The sequence below is a fragment of the Aquarana catesbeiana genome, linkage group LG11 (assembly GCF_042186555.1).
Source record: "Aquarana catesbeiana isolate 2022-GZ linkage group LG11, ASM4218655v1, whole genome shotgun sequence".
In the NCBI taxonomy this organism is placed as follows: Eukaryota; Metazoa; Chordata; class Amphibia; order Anura; family Ranidae; genus Aquarana; species Aquarana catesbeiana.
In genome coordinates this window covers 229,422,459-229,445,675 of record NC_133334.1, presented here as the reverse complement: position 1 = coordinate 229,445,675, position 23,217 = coordinate 229,422,459, and the positions used below count along the sequence as shown (strand labels likewise).

Sequence of the window (23,217 nt, the reverse complement as noted above, 5' to 3'; positions counted from 1 at the left end):
GTTCTCCAAGCCCCTAGTTATCACTTTTGCCTTATGGCAAGGCGCTCCATCATGCTGGAAAAGGCATTTTTCATCAAAAAACTGTTCTTGGATGGTTGGGAGAAGTTGCTCTTGGGATGTTTTTGTACCATTCTCTATTCATGGCTGTGTTCTTAGGGAAAAATTGAGTGAGCCCACTCCCTTGGCTGAGAAGCAACCCCACACATGAATGGTCTCAAGATGCTTTACTGTTGGCATGACACAGGACTGATAGTAGCGCTCAACTTTTCTTCTCCAGAAAAGGTTTTTACCGCATGCCCCAATCAATCAGTAAGGGGATTCATCAGAGAGAATGACTTTACCCCAGTCCTCAGCAGTCCAATCCCTGTACCTTTTGCAGAATATCAGTCTGTCTCTGATGTTTTTTCTGGAGAAAAGTGGCTTCTTTGCTGCCCTTCTTGACACCAGGCCATCTTCTCCTCGCTGTACGTGCAGATGCGCTCATACCTGCCTGCTGCCATTCCTAAGCAAGCTCTGCACTGGTGGTGCCCCGATCCCGCAGCTGAATCATTTGTAGGAGACGTTCCTGGCACTTGCTGGACTTTGTTGGGTGCCCTGAAGCCTTCTTCACAAATGCAATAGAAATGTTTTTTGGGTTTCTATGAGATTAAGTTCATTTTCATGCCAAAGAGGGACTTTGCAATTAATCGCAATTTATCTGATCACTCTTCATAACATTCTGAAGTATATGCAAATTGCCATAAAAAAAAAACGGAGGCAGCAGACTTTGTGAAAATGTATATTTGTGTCATTCTCAAAACTTTTGACCACGGCTGTATTCTGACAGCAGGGAAGTCCTCTCACTCTCAGAATACAAAGACACAGTGGGGAGGATTCCCTTATGCACCTCGAGTGTGTAGCTGAGAGGATCAAGTCTGTTTTCCAATTCAACCCACTGGTTGAATAAAAAAAAAACTAACTGATCTATGGCCAGCTTAAAGCATTTGTTAATCCAAAAAGTAGATTCTGGTCCCTTAAAGCAGATTATACAGCACAGCTTGTGCTATGTAATCTAACCCCCTCCAAAGTGTAAATCCCCCACCCCCCAAACCTACCACTTCCTGTATGCCCTCTCTAAACAGACCACGATAACCAGGGCTGCTCCGCCCTGATCACTGTGGTCTAATTGCCTCCCTCTGTGATAGGCTGCCTGCTCTCTGCTCTCCTCTCTCCCCCCTCACCTCCCTCCTTCCTCCCTGTTAGCGCCCTCTCTGTCTGTCTCCAGCCCCCCCCCCCCCCCCCCCCCCCGCTGCTATTATTTTAATATTAAAATATTAAATTTGTCACTGCCAGGCTCTCCATTAGAGGCTGGCATAGCACAATGTGTAAGTTGTATTTAAAAACGAGCGCTTCAAATACTGAATATCAGCTGTCTTCAGGCCAGTCACGTGACTCGCGGCTGCTTTCCAGCTCCGATGGGTGGCTTCTGTGTAGAGGTGGCCGATATTTGGTGTTTTTTACTTAATCGGCATCAAAAGGCCGATATCAGCGGACTTGCAAATGACTTCTGTAATAGAAGTCAATACAAGTTGCCTGTAATCTTCTGTGAAGCACTTCTCCCCTTCTCTGGGCAGCCTGCCAAATCTGATAAAAAGAACCTGAAGGATACAATGTTTACACTTATGAATGAACTGAGCTCCATGTGTAGAAGCTCTCGGTTTAACCATTTAAAGACTAAATCTTTTCTGACACTTGTTGCTTACAAGTAAAAATTCTGTATTTTCTGCTAGAAAATCACTTAGAACCCCCAAACATTATATATATATTTTTTTTAGCAGAGACCCTAGGGAATAAAATAGCGGCTGTTGCAATATTTTATGTCACACGGTATTTGCGCAGCGGTCTTTCAAACGCAATTTTTTTTGAAAAAAAACATTAATAAATAAAAAAAAACTAAGCAGTAAAGTTAGCCCATTTTTTTTTCATCCAAAAGTTTTGATTACCTGTTTTTGTGTATTTAATATTTAAGATATAGGTTTTTTTTATTTTTTTCTAAATTCTACATACAAGTGAACTGATTGGAGGTTTGTTTTGTTTAATAAATGTTTAAATGTAAAACATTTTCTGTATCACTTAAGGTTGCTTTCACACTGGAGCAGGCATGCGTTGACGGTAAAACGCTGCTAGTTTTAGCGGCACTTTACCGTCATTTTAGCGGCGCTATTCAGCTGCTAGCAGGGCGCTTATAACCCAGCTAGCAGCCGAGGAAGGGGTTAAATGCGCCCCTGAATCGCCGCTGCTGAAACGCTTTGCAGGCGCTTCGGCAGCGGTGCGCATTCATTTCAATGGGCAGGAGTGGTGGAGGAGCGGTATACACCGCTCCAAAGATACCGCTTGCAGGACTTTTTTTTAACATCCTGCCGGCGCATCGCCTCAGTGTGAAAGCACTCGGGATATCACACTGAGACTGCAGGGGAGCCGTTTTACAGGCACTTTACAGCCGCTATTTTTCGCCCAAAAGCGCCTGAAAAACGCCCCAGTGTGAAAGGGGTCTAACTATTAGATTTTATGAGATGAAGGGGAAAAAAAAAAATCGGCCTAATATATCGGCCCAAAAAAATCGGCATCACATATCGGCCATCGGCCACCGCGATTTCTAAATATCGGCATCGGCCAGAGAAAAACCCATATCGGTCGACCTCTACTTCTGTGGAGGAGACGAGCGGCGATGTGATCTCACTCTGACATCAGAGGGAGATCATGGCCCCTCATGCAGAAGACATCTATCAGAGATGGAAAGCGGCCACGAGTGATGAGACTGGCCTGAAGACAGCTGATATTCAGTATTTACAGCGCTCGTTTTTAAATACAACTTACACAGTGTGTAATAGAGGGGCTGGCATAGACTTATAATAATGCCTTAACAACCACTTTAAGTTTTGCATTTTTTTTTTTGCTGTCTTGTTGGGGAGTGTCATTAATGTGTGTCAAGCTTCAGCTAATGTCCCAGGAATTAGGTTGCAGACACCCATAACAAATCCAGTGCCACATAAAATGATATGCTTGTCCTTTTTCATGATCCTGATCATTTTGTACTCTCAGAACTCACAAATCTGTCTTCCGCAGAATGAGAAGTATTATCAAGGAATCCGTTCAGCGGTGAAGAGAGTAAAGGAAAGAGGGGAGAAAGTAATTGTTTTAGATATTGGGACTGGAACTGGACTTCTGTCAATGATGGCGGTCACAGCCGGAGCAGACTATTGTTATGCTATTGAGGTAAGCAGTCCTCCATTTCATTTTATATTTTTGTTGGGTGTATGTACTCATTGGCATGTTTTCTGTACACTATCCCTAATTTCTGCCAGAACTTGTGAAGCTTGCTGACAGAATTTCATCCCCGGAGAGGGCATTCAAGGCAATAATTATTGGTAACTTATAATTGTGATTTTATTGCAGGTGTTTACTCCTATGGCAGAGGCAGCTGTACAGATAGTAAAAGCCAATGGCTTTGGTGACAAGATCAAAGTTATCAACAAGCATTCGAAAGAGGTGACAGTGGGACCAGGTGAGACGTAGTTCTACTTAATGTGGGGCTCTATTTTTCTAAATAATTTGATAGTGTACGCAACAAAATTTCATTGACAAACTAAATAATGGTTATTGGCAGGATTATTATCTTTTTTTTTATTATTGTGCCAAACTTTTTTTTTTTTTTCAGTGACACAGGGGACCTGTGGATAAGCTAGGGACTTTAGTTGTGTTTGCAAAATATTATTTAGCGTTAATTTAAAGAATAATTCCAGTCATGGGTATTTTATACATCGTTCCCCTGGAAGCTGGGAATCACTGAAGTACACGCCACTACTACAGTGATTTCTACTCGCTTCTGGGTCGCATGCATGAGCGGCTCACCAGCGAGGTCAGCCGCTTGGCATGGGCGCTATTCAGAGAATGCTTTGCATTTTCTGACTGAATGTAAAGAGTTTTCCTATTGAGGTGGAAAGGAGGGATGGTTATGTCACACTCTCCACTTTGTTCAATTAGGGAACCCTTTACATTCATTCAGAGGATGCAGAGCATTCTGTGAATGGCATCTGTGCCAAGTGGCTGACCTCCTGTGTTCACTAAGCAGAGGTACAGCCCCTCTGCACATGACCCAGGAACAAGTGGAGATCACTGGAGTAATGGTGTCTACTTTAGTGATTTACAGCTTCCAGTCGCATTGGTCAGGTATAGTACAGTATATATGTGTGCGTGTGTATATATATATATATATATATATATATATATTATGAATATTTGGTCCAAACCGAACGAATGTAACTATGTAAAGAAGATCATTACCTGGAATGTGTTTTTAAATGTTCTATAAAGGCTATTTTGTTTTCTTAAAAAATACAGTCGCTTACCTCCTCTTTGGCGGTTCACCACTGGCACTGTCCACTCCTTATTCTGTTGAGTGCCTCCTCAGCAAGCCCTGTGGTGCTAAAGGGGCACCTGTGCGGGTACAGTCCCAAGATGGGCTGTGTGCATCAATAGACGCATACAGCAAGCCACGCCCCCCATTCTCTCCTTACAGGAGTTTGACAGCTTCCTGTGAGACCAGAAAGAGGAGAACAGGGCTGCAACCAGGATGGCACTGAAGTGGTGAGAGGTGTCAAGTGAGTGTTTAGGGTTAATGAGGGGGACAGTTAGTGGGGCGTATTTTACCTTAATGCAGGGAATGCATTGAGGTAAAAAAAACATTTAGTGTTTAGAACCACTTTAAAGTGCACATGCAGGAATAAAGTTGTAGGAGAGAGATGCATGGTATTTAAAGGCTTACGTATTTCTCTATATTGTTTATTAATATCAAAATGTGTTGTGTGAGTTGTGTAGTGTGACTTATTTTCTGATACTTGAGCTTGTAATACAGTTAGAGTCAGATTGCTTAATGTGGCTCTGAAGTCAAATGTATTATACCTTAATGAATTCCCTGCAGTAAGCTAAAAAATGTCCTACTATCTGGAAGCTGATTGGTTTCTATGCACAGCTACACCATATTTTGCACTCTCCTGTTTTAGTGAATCAACCCCACTGAGAGCAGCAGGAGCCCTTGGGGAAGGGTCCTTGAGGAGGAAGAGGGAGAAGGGGAGGGTCAAAGCCACACTGACACATACTGTAACATCATCTTTTATATTTTACTAAAAATGGGTATTCTACTGTTTGTTTGCACTAAAATTCAAGTGTATTTTTTCCAAAATATTTGCATTTAAAAAAAAAGTTACGTAAATACCATGTGACATTTAAAAAATTGCAACACTTGCCATTTTATTCTCAAGGGCCTCTGCTTAAAAAATATATATATATATAATGTTTGGGGGTTCTCGTAATTTTCTAGCAAAAAAACCCTGATTTTTACATGTAGGAGCGAAATGTCAGAACTGGTTAATCAACATTGGCTATTGGATGACTCCAAAGATTCTACAAACCTACAATTTAGCCAGAGCAGGGAGGTGAAATGCATCGGAAGGTGGTGGGTGGTGTTGCTGCTGGATATTTGCACTGAAAATAATTTGTCTTTGAAAACTGTAATTTTCGTTGTTATAATACACATTTCTAATTTTTGGTTACAGATGGAGACATGCTGCAGCGTGCTAACATCCTCATAACAGAGCTGTTTGATACTGAGCTTATAGGAGAAGGGGCCCTGCCTAGTTATGAACACGCTCAGCAAAATCTTATGCAGGTATAAATGACTTCAAACATGCAGTGTTAACTTAGTGTTTGTTTTCAGTGGAAGATTAAATATATTCATTATAGATGAACAATCCTGGGGTACATGTCAGTATTCTGTAGTGCAGTATACAAATCCTTAGAATCTGCAATCACCCGTTAGACGGTCAATCATTGCTTACCTAATGTTGGCTGGGCATTCCTTTGTTTCCTGCTGACTGTGCTGCTCGGTTATTTCGGTTATCATCTGTGACTCATTGGCTCCCACCTCCTTATGATTCCTCTGTTGTTGCTCTCACATGAACCATCCTATCCCCCTGTTGCTCCTGCTGTCTGTCCTGTGTCTTCTTGTATACTTATTGCTCCCATTCCTGTGGCTCACACTGCATTATCCTGCCATAGGCACTTTTCTTGTGTACTGGTACATGAGAACCTACCTACTCCTATTTATCCCTTTCGGTGAGCCATTTGCTCATATTTTTTTTTTACCTATTTCTGCACTCAGCTGCCACCAGGATATGCTTCTTTATTACCCTGTGGCTGTTTCTCCCTATCCTGCCCCTACACTGTTCATTGTCCTCACCAAGCAGACCTTTGCTTTTTATAGTAGTTGGAAAATCTAAATAATATTATACAATCTGATTGTGATGTAGTAACACAGGACTTAAAGCCGAACTAAACTCGTTAATGTAACTGTTTCCCAAAACAGTTACATTCAAGGTATGTCATAAATCAGGGGTTGGCAACCTATGGCCCGCGGGCTGCACTTTGCCCCCCACCGCTAAATGTCAGGCTCGTCAGTGCATGTGATGAAATCACGTACACCTGGCCCGCGGACATTTTAACCCCAGTCGGCTTTCTTGGGATAACAACCGATGCGGCTAAGAAGAAGTTTCAGGAGTCTTCAGGAGGGGAGGAGAAGAGTTGGGGTTTTCTCAGCTAAGCACACTCTCCTGCATGCATACCTGAGCTAAGGGCAGATGGATTCCAGGAAGTAAATGCTACAAGAATCAATTGCCCTTACTCAAGATGGCCACGGCCAGAAATGCCAGGGATTTGTTTTTCAAAGTCCTTTCTCAACAAACTTAAGCATGGAGACCTGGATGGATGGGGGAGTTTGCTTTCACTATTAAAATTGAATTAAACAGTGTTTTTGTTTGGGTTGCTCAGATGCAGTAAAGATTCACTTTAAGTTAAAGTGGTTGTAAAGGCTCAAAGTTTTTTAACTTCATGCATTTTATGCATAAAGGTAAAAAAATTTGTGTGCAGCAACAGCCCCCCAATACCTACCTGATCCCCATCTTGATCCAGTGATGTGCACGAGAGCCTCATTGCCATTTGCTCCCGCTACTGCTAATCACAGGCAGTGAGCCAATGAGGAGAGATCAGGGGGCAGGGCCGAGGCGTGGCTGTGTGTAAATGGACACCCAGAGCAGCAGCTCGGGAGCGAGCCTGCACGAGTGCCCCCATAGAAAGCTGCTTGCTGTGGGGGCACTTGCCAGGAAGGAGGGGCCTGGAATGTCAGTGGGGGACCCAAGAAGAGAGGGGGGATCCAGGCTGCATTCCACAGAGCAGGTAAGTATAACATGTTTGTTATAAAGAAAAAAAAAAAGATATGATTTTACAATCACTTTAACTTTGCTGTCATTCAAAAGTAATATGTAATATTAGTGGTACCTAAGATCCAATGAAAGTACTGTATGGTGTGCATACTATATAGCTATATACTTGTGTTTTTCCTTCTGTCCATCTCTTCTGATGCATGCTTACAGGAGCAGTGGGAAGCAGTGCCTCATCGAGCTACAATATATGCATTAGTGGTGGAATCTCGCAGGCTTTGGGGCTGGAATAAGCTATTCCCTATAAACTTGGACCAGAGGCTCATTCATGCTCCAGCCGAAATTCAGACCTGTCCTGGAGCTCCATCAGTGTGTGATGTCCAGCTTAGCCAGCTGAGCCAAGATGACTTCAAAACACTCAGCGACATCATGGCCATCTTCAGGTGAGAGCATTTTGTTTATGCGAAAGCGTGGAAAATATGCCACAGATTTGCTGACTTGGCGTCGCAACTTGCCTAAAAATAGCTCACCTTAAAAGCATTTAAAGAGGCGTTCGTCTTTTTTCAGTTTATTAAAAGTCATCAGCTACAAAAAGTGTAGCTGCTGACTTTTAATAAACAGACACTCACCTGTCCCACGGTCCAGCGATGCATACACCCCAAGCCTCGCTCCTCTCCCCCCCCCTCCTCTCCGCGGCGCCGGCATTACTACTGTGGGCACCAGGCTGTGACAGCTTGCGGCTTCACAGCCGGGCGCGCACTGCACATGCGCAAGCCACGCTCTCCTAGTGGCCAGGTAATCTTTTGGGACCTGTGACGTGTCCCAGAAGATTGCAGAGAGGGAGGGGCCCCCTAGGGGGAGACAAGGAGTCGCCTAGGCGGCCAAGCAACGGAAGGAGGAAGAGGGACAGGAAGTACCTGTCAAAACCAGGTACCCACCCCTCCACCCCTAAAAAAAATGTCATGCCAAATGTGGCATGTAAGGGGGAGAGGAGTGCTTAAAGCGAAAGTTCCACTGAAACTCTGCTTTAAGAAATAATTTTCAGATAATTCTTGAAAAATTATGCAACATATTGCTGTAATATTTCTGCCAGTCTAGTTCATTACACTTGCAACAAATGTCCAAAAACTGAAAGACAGATTGGTCAAATACATTTACAATCACGTGTAACTGTTTTACATAATTGAGATAATTTTGCAAGGTTTGCATACATATGGCCATCGAATTCCAAGATCATAAACTACATGATTTTAGCTATAGGTTTCAGCAGGTAAGTGTGTTAGGTAAGTGTTATCTGAGTTTGCAGATAGTGTGCTGTACACAGTTAATCTCAGAAATATGTAAAACGGCAAAGTGTGGCGCTCATGGAATATATTGGGAAGCTGTACTGGTAATTCTAGAGTCACTGTGAGCGACAATAAAACATAGCACAGACCCAACTATGGGGGAAACGAAGGTATAACCCCCAAAAATCTGTACTAGTGATGACCCAAAGATGGGGAGGGGAGAGTGTAAACCCCAAAAAGATGATATATCACAAGTAATGTTATGCTAGGCGAAAAATATGTAACGTGTAACCTCTAGTGATAAAAAAGTTAGTGAAAAAAATTATTAATAGGAATAGGCTATATATAACCTATAATGGTGTAATCCACGTGAGTCTTTCGGTCAAAGTGAATGCAACCTCAAAAATAACTGAAAGTGACAAATAACCTAAAAACACCAAATTGAATAAAGGTAAATAGCACCGTACAAATCAAACTAATATGGATATAGTTGGGATGGACTATATGTGTGTTTGTCAGACCCATCTATAAAAGTATGGAATACATGACATAAATGTGACGTAATGAATATAGTGTCCATGTATAAAATATAGGCTTAATCAGATGCCACTATAACATTGTGGGTGCTCCAAGTCTTCATAGGTATTTCTACAGGACTGTTGGGAACATCTCAGCATATAGAGTGATATCTTCTCCAGACATAAATTCAGGCAGATAGAAATATAATGCCCTTACCAGAAAAGGTGGACTCACAGGCTGTCGGCGGTGAATCAAAAAGGCTTGTACCGTTAGACGGTGAGGAGGATCTCGTCCCGGTCAAATAGATAGGCTTGACTTAGAAGCACTCACAAGCTGGTGTATCACCGGAGGAGCCGAGTTGGACCCAAACGTCCTGCTGGACCAACTGCGATTATCAGCTGGGTTCCACTTGATCACGACAATCCTCATGGTATGGCAAGTCAACAAGAAAAAAACTTCCACATAGTGTAAATCCATTGGAAAAATGGAAATTTATTGGTATAAATGTGGTCAAAAAGTTATATCCAACAAATGTTTTACCCTTTGTTTTACCATTTGTTGGATATAACTTTTTGACCACATTTATACCAATACATTTCCATTTTTCCAACGGATTTACACTATGTGGAAGTTTTTTTTCTTGTTTCCTTTACACTCTCCCCTCCCCATCTTTGGGTCATCACTAGTACAGATTTTTGGGGGTTATACTTTCGTTTCCCCCATAGTTGGGTGTGTGCTATGTTTTATTGTCGCTCACAGTAACTCTAGAATTACCAGTACAGCTTCCCAATATATTCCATGAGCGCCACACTTTGCCGTTTTACATACCTTTACAATTAGTCTGATTGTTGTGTTGGCTGCCCTGTTTTTCTTTCCTCTTTTTTTCTTTTTGAGTTGGCGCAGCATTTTTATTTCTATTTTGTAATCTCAGAAATATACTGATAACTTTTTTGAGGACTCTTTTTATGCACTATTTTAGTTCAGTGAATGTTTGATTATATGTTTACATTCAAAGTTTTGGCCCTGATGATGAGGGTAATGTGTGGTCCCTGAAACACGTTGGATGTAGCACCTGCTATAGTTTTGGAATTCAACTTAATTTTGGATTCCCAAGTCTTTGTGTGGCGCTCTGATTTTCAAACTTAAACCCACCCATCGCATAGACACCCCATTGGGATATTACCACAAAATTTTGTTCTAATAAATTAACCACTTGCTGACCAGTGGACTTCAAGTTGTTATACCGGGATGATGTAGGCATCATTCCGGCACCGTTTTTAGATCCGGCGGTCGGCTGCCTTGTAAATGCAATTCCCCCCCAATGCCTTCTGCGACGGCTTTACAGGGATCACCCATCCCATCAGGGGCCCCGGTCAACTACCAAGCGCTTCCACTGTCTGATCGCAGAGCTGAACAAAGGCCAAAAAAGAGACGGCTTTGTTCAGCTCTGTGATGTAGTAACCCGGAAGCAATGACCTGACATCACTTCCGGTTTACCCATTGCCTTTTTTTAAAATGAGAAGCATTTGATCACAAATCAAAGTGGTAACCTGTAAAGGCTTTTAAAGCGTCGCCTATAGATAGTAAAATTTAGGTCGTTTGTGCGTTGCGCAATTTTAAAACATGACATGTTTGGTATCTATTTACTCGGCGTAACATCTTTTATATTTTACCAAAACACTGTGTTTTTTTTTTTTTTTTACATTAAAATTTTAAAAATTGTATTTGTTAAAAAAAAAATGGCGTTTGAAAAAAATTGCAAAATCCACCATTTTATTCTCTAGAGCCTCTGCTTTTAATAAAAAAAAAAAAATCTAGCAAAAAAATACAGATTTTTACATGTCAACAAAAGTGTCAGAAAAAGGCCTGGTCTTCAAGTGATTAATTAGGATCTAAGAATATCTACCTAAGGTCAGTTTATCACATTAAGCAGATGTTAGAAAACCGAAAGTTGCACGGCACTTGAAAAGTTCAGCTGCACAAGGTTGAATAGGAACTACGAATGATTGGCACATGTTCGCTTGGTGTAACAACTGGAAATAGAGCAATGCTGCGTTCATAAATGCCCCTCATTCTTTTTACAGCTTAGAAATAAAGTGCTGCAGAAAACATGCTGCAGAGGACTCTGGAGCTCCACCTCTTGGCTGAACACTGTAAATATTCTATATTTATACGTAGTATTTTGTATTTACTCTACTAAAATACATTTTTAGAAAATCCAAATAAATCTCATATAATCATTTTAAACGCAATAGTTTCCATGGCTTTTACACTAACGAAACGAGTCTCAAGTGCTAGTATGGAGAACTGAGTACATTGGGGGTGCTGCATCCCTTTATGACTTTTTTTAGTCTGAAGGATGTGTATTACTCAGATGATAGTAAAAGGACCTTTTAGGCTTTGTTCACACTGCCGTGACTGGAAAGTTAAATGACTTAAGGTGCGACTTTAGTCGACTTCCACGCGACCTCATTACGGCTTGCTTGCGACTTCCTTAACAGAAGTCAAACAGGCTGTGATTAAGTTGTGCCAAAGTAGTGGAGGAACCTTTGTCTAAGTCGCTGTGCCTTGAGACACACCAATTAAACCGGTTCCATTGCAGTTAACCACTTCCTGCCCGCGTTATAGCCAACAGACGGCTACAGCGCGGGCTTAATTTGCCAGGAGGGTGTACAGGGACATCCTCCTGTGATCGCGCACTCTGTGATCACTGAGTCCTTCAGATTCAGCTCATCAGATTGGGTTAAAGGGCCAATCACAGCGGCCCTTTACCACGTGATCAGCTGTGTCCAATCACAGCTGATCACGGAAGTAAACACAAGTCGGATAATGGAAGTAAAAACAAGCCGGTTTTCTTTCCTCACGCTGACGGCATGAGGAGAGCCAATAACTGGCTTGTGTTTAAAGGGACATCAACACTGATAATCAGTGCCGACCAGTGCTGCCAATCAGTGCCCACCAGTGCTGCCTCATCAGTGCTCATCGGTGTCACCTATCAGTACTCATCAGTGCCTATCAGATCAGCCTCATCAGCACACATCAGTGAAGGAGAAAAATTACCCGTTTGCAAAATTTTATAATAACCTATAAAAAAAAATATATTTTTTTTTTTGGTCTTTTTTCGTTTGTTTAGCAAAAAAAAAACAGTGGTGATTAAATACCACCAAAATAAATCTCTTTTCTTTATCGTACATCACGGCACATAGAGCAGTCATTACTATATGGTTATATGCCACCTACTGGTGACTGGACACTGGTAAATCAATCAAACAAGAAGTCCTCCCCTATATAACCCCTCCTACACAGGAAGTACCTCAGTTTTTACAGTGTCTGTAAGGTGGATGGTCACTGAAGTGTCATGTTCTCTTGGAGCATACTTGGAGGCCTGGACAATTCCATTGAGAATCATGGACTTCAGTCGGATCCATTCGGATGGTACCCGAGCCTCATTGGAAAGAGAGAAGATTCCTCGAGTTTTTACCTGTAATGCAGGCTTATGGCGCTGGACCCTTCGTAATGGAACCCTGTGCAGTGTTTGTTTTGAACAAGGTTCTTTCCTGCAGGGTGCTATACAGGTCCACGGAAGTGGACCCCAGATTAAGAGGGACCCAGTCTCTCAAGGTCTTTTATGACAAAGCTCGCCGTGATGGGTAAGATTTGACTCAGAGTCCTGCAGCAGGAATGGTGAGTCTGCATTTTTGCAGTTTCTCTTTAAAAAAAAGAGATCTGACTGTCTGTTCTCCCAGTGGCCAATGGGGGAAGTGTGCTGTTTAATTATGCTGTGTACTTCTTAGTCCTGTGGGCTGCTGTTTCTCCTCCAGCCACTTGAGGGCATATGTCGCTCAGTGCCTATTGTGCCTATTTTTTTTATATAGGCAGGAAGTGGAAGGGCCGCCATGTTATGAAAGCCATGTAGTCCTGGGAATACCAGGTGGGGCCCCTGGAGACATAACACCAGCCCATGGATACTAGTGAAGTGTGAGTACTTACTATGGGGGAAATGTGTGGCCAGACAAGTCATGATTATATACTGCTTACTTACTGCTTAATCCTGGGGGCCTGTACAACTGAAAGTCGATATACCCCTAGCAGTGCACTTTAAAGTGTGGGGTCTCCAGAATACTGTGGATTTGACACAAAGATAGTATGGGGCCTGGTGCAGTTGAACAGATGCTAAGCTAGTATGGAGCCAGGTGCAGCATAGTATATATGCTTGCAAGTTTATTGCCTAAACGCATGCTTGAATAAACACATGTTTTGCATAGACGTTGCATAAGAATAGCATGCATTGGGTCTACAGTAGCTTAGTTTTGGGCTCCCTTTTCACACTTGTGCGATTTGAAAGTCGCATTTTGGCCGCAACTTTAATGCGATTTTTCAGCAACATGAAGCAGTACCTGTGTAATCTTGAGGTCTATGGACCTCAAGTTGTGCCAAGGTCAGACTGGAGTGGTGCAGGGGCTGCTTTGAGGTTGCTGCGACTTGAAGACGCACAGATGTGAAGGGTACTCATTGGAAATCATGGGGAGCGACTTGTCAGGCTACCTTGCAGTCCCAAGTCGCAGGACGGGTCACACAGGTATGGAAGAGGCCTTAGTCTGTTGAAACAGCATAGAGGCTGCATTAAATGCCTGTGTACTTTGCTAATCCTGACTATAACTAGTATGGGCCCAGGTGTGAAAAAAGGATGTGCAGCATAGTATACATGCTTGCTTACTTGCAAAGAACACAAGCCTGCATAGGCACATGTTCGCCCCCGTGCATGACAAGCTGGCGGTGCCCAGCATTCAGCCTCCCAATGCTGGCCTCAACGGCGTGTCTGCATGGACGCATGTTGCATAAACGCAGGTTTTTATAAGCATATGTTTGTATAGACGTGTGGACATAAGTGTGTATGCGTGTTTGCGTGGATGCATGTTTGCATAAACACATGGTGCATAGACACATGTTTGAATAGATGCTTGTGGCGTAATAAATGTTGCAAAAACACGTTTCATTAACGAATGCTTGCTTTTTCTGTAAATGCATGTCTCCATTGGAACGTATTGCATAACTGCATGCTTGCATGGACACACGCTTTCGTGTTTTGCCTAAACGCATATTTACTTAAAAACATACCTACATGCTTCCATAAACGCATGCCTCCATAAATACATATTGCTTAACCGCACGCTGGCAGGTTTTCATTTATACTGCATACATATATGCTTAGTTTAAACTGTATACAGTTTACTGTAAATAAGCACATGTGCTTAGTCTTAGTTGCATTAAACGGTATACACTTCATACAGCGTGTAGCGTAGATATTCCCACTTGTCAGGCCACTCTTGTCCTTGGGACTGGGATTCGCTCTTGGCTGTCTTTCCAAAGGCCGTTTTTTGAACCAATTTGGAGACTGTTAGTCCCTTATCTCAGAAGATGGATTCTTTGTTGATCACTTGGAGTGTCAGAGCTGGCGGCTCCTTCATGCAAGGAGCCATTCTTGGTCGCACATCATAAGGTGATGTTGCGTCCTAATCCATCTCTATTGCCTAGAGTGGTTTCTAGTTTTCACTTGAATCAGGACAGTGTCTTGCTTTTTTTATTTTTCTTCTAATCCACAGTCAGCAGGAGAAAGATTGCTACCTACTCTAGAGGTGGTTCAGACGCTCAGGGTCTACTTGAGTTGTCGGCACAGGTCAGGAATCCTGATTTGTGCAGCCAGAAGAGCCCAGGAAGGGCAGGCGGCATCCGGGTCGAATGTTTAGCAGTGGATCTGCCAGTTTATCAATGATGCCTATGATTTTAATAAGAAAAATCCAATTTTTTCTGGGGAGAGATTCTCTACCAGGTGTGTGGGAGTATCTTGGGCCATCCGCCATCAGGTGTCGGTGGTCCACGTGTGCAAGACCGCTATATGGTCTTTAAGTTTATACATCCACAGGGTTTTTACCAAGTGAATGTCAAGAACATGGAGGAGACTTCCTTTGGTCTCAGCGTATTACAAACAGTAATAGTGGAAGTTTCTGCGATGGTGTCTCCCCCCCCCCCCCCTCAGGGGCATTGCTTAGGGACATCCTGTATAATTAATGACTGCTCTGTGTCCCGTGATGTACAATAAAGAATTTAGGATTTATTTCTACAGCTTACCTGTAAAATCCTTTTCTTGGAGTACATCACGGGACACAGTGATCCCTCCCCTCTTGTCTGGGAAGTTTATTGCTTGCTACAAAACTGAGGTACTTCCTGTGTAGGAGGGGTTATATAGGGGAGGACTTTTTGTTTGATTTACCAATGTCCATTCACCAGTAGGTGGTGTATAACAATATAGTAATGACTGCTCTGTGTCCCGTGATGTACTCCAAGAAAAGGATTTTACAGGTAAGCTGTAGAAAAAATCCTAATATTTGTGTGAAAAAAAACTATAAAAGTTTCTTATGGGTACAGTGTTGCATGACTGCACAATGGTCATTCAAAGTGTGACAGCTCTGAAAATTGGCCTGGGCAGGAAGGGGGTAAAAGTGGTTAATGGGGTGCAACTTGTCATGCGACTTTGACCTCTCACGTAAGCATGACAAGTCGCCGCAGTGTGAACCGAGCCTAAATATGAAATGTGTATGAGAATACGTTTGTGTCACTCTCACCCCTTTCTCTGTTTGCAGAGTGGATTTCAGCCAGCAGGTCAGCAGTGCCACTGTCATTCATCCTGTGAAATTTACATCTGTGGCCAATGGTGCCGCCCAGGTTGTTCTATCGTGGTGGGACATAGATATGGATCCTGAAGGTACAATCAATTGTACTATGAAGCCAGGGTGGCTATACCCCACTGACCATCCTGTCCCGGTAAGTGATGAAACTGTCATAGTAGGCACTTTTATAAAATGTTGCAGTTTGAACATAAAAAATACTTTTTTTACTGATAATTTACAGTCAGAAAGTATAAAATTTTTTGGCATTTAACCACTTCAGCCCCCCAAAAGGTTTACACCCCCCCCCCCCCCTTCATGACCAGGCCATTTTTTGCAATACAGCACTGCATTATTTGAACTGACAATTGCACGGTCGTGTGATGCTGTACACAAAATTGATATCCTTTTTTTTCCCATAAATAGCGCTTTCTTTTAGTAGTATTTGATCACCTCTCCGGTTTTTAATTATTGCGCTTTAAACAAAAAAGGCCAACAATTAAAAAAAAAAAAAAAAAAAACAATATTTTTTACTTTTTGCTATAAAACGCATCCAATAAAAAAATGTAAAAAATCGAATTTCTTCACCAATTTAAGCCAATATGTATTCTGCTACATATTTTTAGTTAAAAAGTCATCGATCTGCGGGTCCCAGCTCCCAGTGCGCAATCACAGCAGGAGCTGGTTGCCGACGGATGAACAAAATCGCGTACCTGTACATGCGCATTGGAGAGCCACTGCTCCGCAGTATATGTACGTGGGGTGGTCAGCAACTGGTTAAAGGTGTCTCCTCACTTGTTAGGTATTGGTTGAAAACTGTGTTATAGGGTATTGTGTTGTGTATAACGTTTTTATGCTTTTTTTTTTCTTTTCATTTTAATGTCTAGTGGCGGGATCACTGGATGCAGTGCGTGTATTTCCTGCCTGAGGAGCGAAAGGTGACGTTGGGGGAAGAGCTCTGTCTCACAGCTTATCAAGATGACTATTGTGTATGGTACAAGCTTATAAAACCTGGGTAATTATTGAATATGCATATGCAGCATAGTCACAATTGACATTGTTAATTTTCTGTTGATATTATGTGATAAAATTTTAAGCGATGTTAAACGCAAAAACAAAAATGTAATTGCAGCTTACCAATTCTCAGATTTGGTGGCTGCAATTGTTTTTTTTTTTCCTTTATTTTCACCTGGTGATCCAGCCAGTAAGTCTGATATTTTTCGATTCTTAACAGACCAAGCTGGTCAGACAAAGTAGCAGTTAGTGTTTAGACAAACCTTTTACCTCTGGAAGGGGTGCTTACAATGATCAACTTTTATTAATTTATTTAAAATTTTTATCCCGAAAGGGGAAAAAAATGTTTGCTACAACTGCTTATAAAGTGTTTTTTGGAGTTCAGCTTAACTTTGTTTGGTAAAGTCTATCTAAATTTTCTAGCTTAATGCTTACCTCTCCCAAAACTGACAATGCTGCTGTTCAAAGGTGTCTGCTTTACTACTTCATCCAGAGTTGAGACTTCCTAAGACAGGAAGTGTGTTAGTGGCTGGATTACCAGGAGCAATAAAGGAAAAAAGCCTACAAAATAAAAAATATTGCAGCCACCACATCTTGGGAGGATTGGTAAGCTGCAATATATATTTTGGGTTTATTACCGCTTTAAAGCTGATGTTTAATTTGGTTATATTTTGCTTTCGCTGGCTCTCCTCCCCCCCCCCCCTCGTCAGGCTAATATAAGTATGAAATAAAACCGTCCTGTTTTCATTACATACCGTATTTTAGATTGCGAAGTCATCACTAGGTCTTTGTACTTCTCTATGCAGGTCAAGTTTAAAAAAACGATTAGATAAGCACCTGAACGACCGCAACATACAGGGATATACAATGTAATACTAACATAAAATCACACACATAGGTTGGACTTGTGTCTTTTTTCAAACTCGCCTACTATGTAACTATGTTGGTGGGAGGGGCTGGCAGAGTGCACCACAAAACACAATTTCTATTGTTTTGGTGGATTGTGATCGGACAGTCCAGACTGTTCAATTGTTTCAATATTGAAAGTGAGATCTTGGAGACAGAGAACTTATATCTGCCACATGCCTTTACCTGTTGAATTTTGTTTCCTTAGGAAGCAGTCACTGCAGAACGGGCTTTATGTCTGCATTATTTATTTTTAAATACAAAAGATTTTACATAAAGATGTGTATTGCATACTGATCTTTTCTTGTAGCACAGGAGAGGCCTGACCTGGCACATATTGAAGCTCCCCTTCACCACAAAGAGTCTGTATGTGCAAAACTACATTTGTTAGTTAAACTCTACAACAAAAATAATTCTTAGACCAGCCATAGATGATACAATTTTCTTTCCTTCCACTACAGGTGGAAGGAAAGGAAATCGCTCAATTCCGCCGTCAACACACTCAGTGTTAATAGGGGAATCCTCCTCGCAGCATTATTGTGTTCTGCCAGCAGGGAGCCTTCCCTGCCAGCAGAACACAATGATCACTGCCGGCTGCTATAGCCAACGGCATAGATCGCATGCAAAAATTCTGAAAGGCTGGTTGTACTGAAGTCAATCGATGGATTGACTTCAGTACAACCAGCCTGCCCATAGATGAATCGAATCTCTGCCTGCTGAACTGGCGGAGATTCAATCCATCTATGGCCAGCTTTAGCATCTAAGAATTTAACATCAAACACAACTTGTACTGAGAGAAATATAATGGCTATGTCCTATATCTGCTCCCCTCACAATACGCTGTGATTCCTAACACTGACTCTTACAGTGATTCCTCCCACTGATGTTTGAGTCAGTGAGAGAAACCCTGGTTTTCAGTGAGAGCAGCAGATATTCATAGTAATGTGCAGTAGTTCCAAGCAACTATAACAATTTATCACAGATTGGCTTAACTAAATGAATGCAAGCTGGTCATGCTGTTTAGTACATATTTGCTGTTTAGGTTGCTATATAAGGTTGCAGATGGTTATATTACAATTTCATGTGTGCCACAATCCAGAATTGAGAACATGCTTTTGTTTTTATTGGGAGCAGAATTGAAAGTGCATTTGTGATAATTAAGCCTCTATATTGCAGCCTGGAGAAGAGCAGTTTAGTATCAGATGAACGCCCGGTGTGTCACTGCGGAGCTCATATCATTTGGAACCGTACACGCTTCGGGGAACTAAACGACCAGGGAAGGATGGCGAAGTATAAAGCCGCCATGAGGAAGGTAATGGAGGTGTGGAGGAATGGTTGCCACTGTAATAACAGGTAGCTTGCCTTTACATATTTTAAACCTCTGTTCTATAAGGCTTCTTAGCTTCAAAGTACTTACAATATGTAGTCAAAAGCTGAGAATCAAATCCAACACACCTTGCCGCACATGCAATGCAATTTTGGCATGCCTCTTAGTGCTTGATATCATTGCTTTTAATAATTGAGTAATCTTTTGATATAAGAATACAAAGTAGTTAAAATATATCCTGTCTGCTCAGCTAAGCAGCAATTGAAAGGGACTAGCCTGTATAATTTTATTTTCTAGTACACTCCTATTTCCAATTCTAATAAACCCATATTTTATTCACAATAGAAAATAGAAAACATATCAAATGTCTAAACTGTACCATTTTAAGAATAAAAGGTAATTATGAAATTGACAGCAACAACATGTCTCAAAAAAAGATGGGACAGAGCCATGTTTACCACTATGTAGCATCCCCTCTTCTTTTAATAACACTCTGTAAACATCTAGGGACTGAGGAGACCAGTTGCTGGAGTTTTGGGGGAGCAATGATTGGGTTTATGAGATTTACAAATCATTGCATTCTGTTTTATGTCGATTTTACAGTGTCCCAACTTTTTTGGGATCGTGGTTGTATATTTCAGCTCACAAAACAGACATCTGGGGATGTTTCACAGGCGGGTCATTCACCACCTCTATCTCTAGCAGTTCTGGACAGAGGCAGTCAACAAGTGAGCAGGTTATGCTGGGCTTTGTTGTTAGAAATCCCATTATTTTCTACAACTTACATGTTTTGTAAGCACCCTATATTAAATGATTATTTGTAAAAATCAGACTATACAAATAATACAAACATTTATGTAAAATTATAGTTTTTCCAAAGGCGATACGGCCTGTAATACTGTGGCGCACCAACTGTTTATTTGACAGTCTAATAGACTTACCTATTTCTAGTAAGAGAAATGGGTACTAGGTTATACTAGGTTAAAAAAAATAGCAGCTACAAATACTGTAGCTGCTGACTTTTAAACAGACACAAGTCCAGGGATCCAGCACTGTCTTCACCAGAGCCCATCTCCAGGTCCCTGATGCCACCATCTTGACTGTGAGAAGCTGGCTGCTCAAACTGTGCTGAGCTTTCAGAAAGGTCCCACATCCTCCTGGAACATGCGACATATCCCAGCAGGTTGCAGGTGGGGAGGGGGGCTGAACTTCTACTATTCTCACCTAGGTGAGAAAGAGTTAGTGGGAGTGGGTACCTGTCAAAATAAGGTACCCGCTTCCAAAATAACAATAAAAAGTTCCACTTTAAAAAGTGGAACTTTCACTTTTACGTTTTATGAAGCCCATATATGGAATAATTGCATGGACAACTTCTAGGTTTGAGCATTCTGCACCATTTCTATGTAAGTTTCCAGCACTGTTGAAGCTGTGCCAAACCTCCCCCATGTTTTTGTATTATCGCACTGCAGAATGAAGATGGTAAACTAGTGAAATACAGGGCACTAGTGTCTCTAAAAGAAAAGAGGGAGAATTTAATTCTATTTTTCTTTGCTCTAATGTAGTGGTTTTTTTTTATCACTCATGCAGATCCTGACACCAAGCTCTGTGTGCTTGTGTATAAGTGATGGCAGTTTGCTTCCCTTGCTGGCTTATTCTATTGGAGCAGCTCAGGTAATGTCTGTAACCGTTTTGGTGAATATCTAAAGTAAAAAAAAAAATGACATGTCTAAATGATTAGTTCATCTAGAGATACAGGCATCTCACAGTATAAACAAATCTTTAATTTATGTACAAGTTGAGATTAACTCTGCTGTCTTTTAGTCTTAGGCCCCGTTCACACTGGGGCGGTTTGCAGGCGCTATTGCGCTAAAAATAGCGCCTGCAAACCGACCTGAAGCAGCCAGTGCTGGAGCAGTGCTCTAGCAGGACGGGATAAAAAAGTCCTGCTAGCAGCATCTTCGGAGCGGTGTATACATTGTCCGCATTGTATGTCCGCATTGATCTAACGTGATGCGTGAGCTTAAAAGAGAAGTATGGGATTTAAAAAAAAATAAACATACTGCACATACTCACCTAGGTGGATACAGCATCTGTCCCCTGCTGCCTGCAAGGCTGAGAACTGAGCAATTAAACACTGCTGTTTGCTCAGTTCTCAGTCTTCAGGCTGCAAAGAGACATTGACTGTCAGTCCAGGGCTCTCTGCTCTGCCCCTCCAGCTCTCACTGGAGTTCCGGGCTGTGCAGGGGGCAGGAGCAGTGTACTGAGAGGCTGAGCCAGCTGCCATTTAGGCATCTGGGTGGATCCCGACATTGAAATTGGGATTCCTCCAGAGTCTGGAGCAGCTGATTGACATCAGCAAAAACCAACAAAAGTCCTAGCGCATGGAAGTGTCCAGTCAGGTGGGTATGGAGGGTTAATAGCCGGCCGCTGCTCCCGATCTCATGAGACCAGATGAGACAACAATCGAACAATACAAAGGGGGAAGCGCTAGTCTGGTATGTAAACAGGACATGACAGGAAGTTAAAAGAATAAAAACTGTAATGAACTAATCCCAAAAAAACAACATCCATAGCCTAGTAAAAGAATGAAATGAATTCACTGCCACTCACAACTCAGGTAGAGGCTACAGCTGTGCCTGTTGGAATGGATGGCTGGAACTCCTGGGAGTGGGCGGATGGCCCGATGGATGTAGGCACCGTCCACAGATCTTAGGGGGGCTCCGCTGGGCTAATCACTGCTGTAGGAAGGAGTCGACAGTACGAGGAGCTTGCTGAACTCCGGGAGCCGCACTCAGAAGCTGGTATGGAGACGCTGGGCAGAGCAGGAGCCGAGACTAGTGGAACATGGACGCACTAGAAACAAAAAACAAAACCGAAAGAAAATCAGTTTGTGAGGGGGGTGATATCCAAATATCAATAAAAAAGGAAAACAAAAGAAAAAAGGATGTATCTGTACACATATATATGTGTAATAAACACGCAATACATGCCAGTCCATACCACACGGTCAATCCTCTTTTTCTGATACACCTGGGAATATCTATTCCATTAGACAATTTATTACTTGTTCGATCCAATACAGTTCATTACAGTTTTTAGTCTTTTAAACTTCCTGTCATTTTGGGTTTACATTCCGGACCCCTTTTGTATTGTTCGAGTGACATCAGCAGACTGCGGATTTTAGCCTACTGTTAATTGAATATGGGTCACAGGAGTGCAGAACTAAGTGCACTCCGGTGACTCTTAGGAGAAGTAGGGCCAAAAGAGCTTTGGCCCTACTTCTCCTTTTAACGATAAGCAGGAAGGCCTTGGGGGGACAAATGGTATAAGATTTTAGGAAAGTGGGACATGTAGTTGCTTTCTTTTTTTTACTGACCTTTACACTGATTGCAGAGCTTTTCTGATTCTTGTACGATTTTCTGTGGCTCACCATAACCCTTTTGGTTGTATTGTCTCGTTGGGCTCCAAGCCCTGCTCCATAGAAGGTTTACACTGCAATAATAATGGCCAACAAACCTGAAACTGCTGTAGGTGGTGTGCAATTATAGATTGCACACCACCTACAATTAACTGTATACCAGTTGTTCTGGATGCAGAGTTGATCCATGGAGCAGAAAGAGATGACTTCTGTGACTCTTCCCACTATCTCAAAATGTGAAATAAAACTCTTATGCCCCGTACACACGGTCGAACTTTGTTCGGACATTCTGACAACAAAATCCTAGGATTTTTTCCGACGGATGTTGGCTCAAACTTGTCTTGCATACACACGGTCACACAAAGTTGTCGGAAAATCCGATCATTCTGAACGCAGTGACGTAAAACACGTACGTCGGGACTATAAATGGGGCAGTGGCCAATAGCTTTCATCTCTTTATTTATTCTGAGCATGCGTGGCACTTTGTCCGTCGGATTTGTGTACACACGATCGGAATTTCCGACAACGGATTTTGTTGTCGGAAAATTTTATATCCTGCTCTCAAACTTTGTGTGTCGGAAAATCCGATGGAAAATGTCCGATGGAGCCCACACACGGTCGGAATGTCCGACAACACGCTCCGATCGGACATTTTCGATCGGAAAATCCGACCGTGTGTACGGGGCATTAATGTTTGAATTTGTAATTGTGAGATATGCATATACCTTCAGAAACAGGCAGATATAAGAAGTTTCTACCAGAGATGAACTGAATTTCAGCGGCCGAAACATATCAGCTGAAAATTGAGTTTTTTGCATTATGCCAATAG

At 42.1% G+C, this 23,217-nt stretch overlaps 1 protein-coding gene across 1 annotated transcript in view; it reads left to right on the top strand.

The window, feature by feature from the left end:
- PRMT7 (protein arginine methyltransferase 7) overlaps nucleotides 1-23,217 on the top strand; it is a 102,169-nt gene that overhangs the window by 11,009 nt on the left and 67,943 nt on the right. The window contains exons 4-11 of the mRNA XM_073605460.1: nucleotides 3,106-3,255; nucleotides 3,436-3,544; nucleotides 5,595-5,707; nucleotides 7,467-7,696; nucleotides 15,700-15,880; nucleotides 16,611-16,738; nucleotides 18,820-18,955; nucleotides 20,558-20,641. Of these exons, the coding sequence (XP_073461561.1) occupies nucleotides 3,106-3,255; nucleotides 3,436-3,544; nucleotides 5,595-5,707; nucleotides 7,467-7,696; nucleotides 15,700-15,880; nucleotides 16,611-16,738; nucleotides 18,820-18,955; nucleotides 20,558-20,641 (1,131 nt within the window). The remainder of the gene's footprint in view (nucleotides 1-3,105; nucleotides 3,256-3,435; nucleotides 3,545-5,594; nucleotides 5,708-7,466; nucleotides 7,697-15,699; nucleotides 15,881-16,610; nucleotides 16,739-18,819; nucleotides 18,956-20,557; nucleotides 20,642-23,217) is intronic.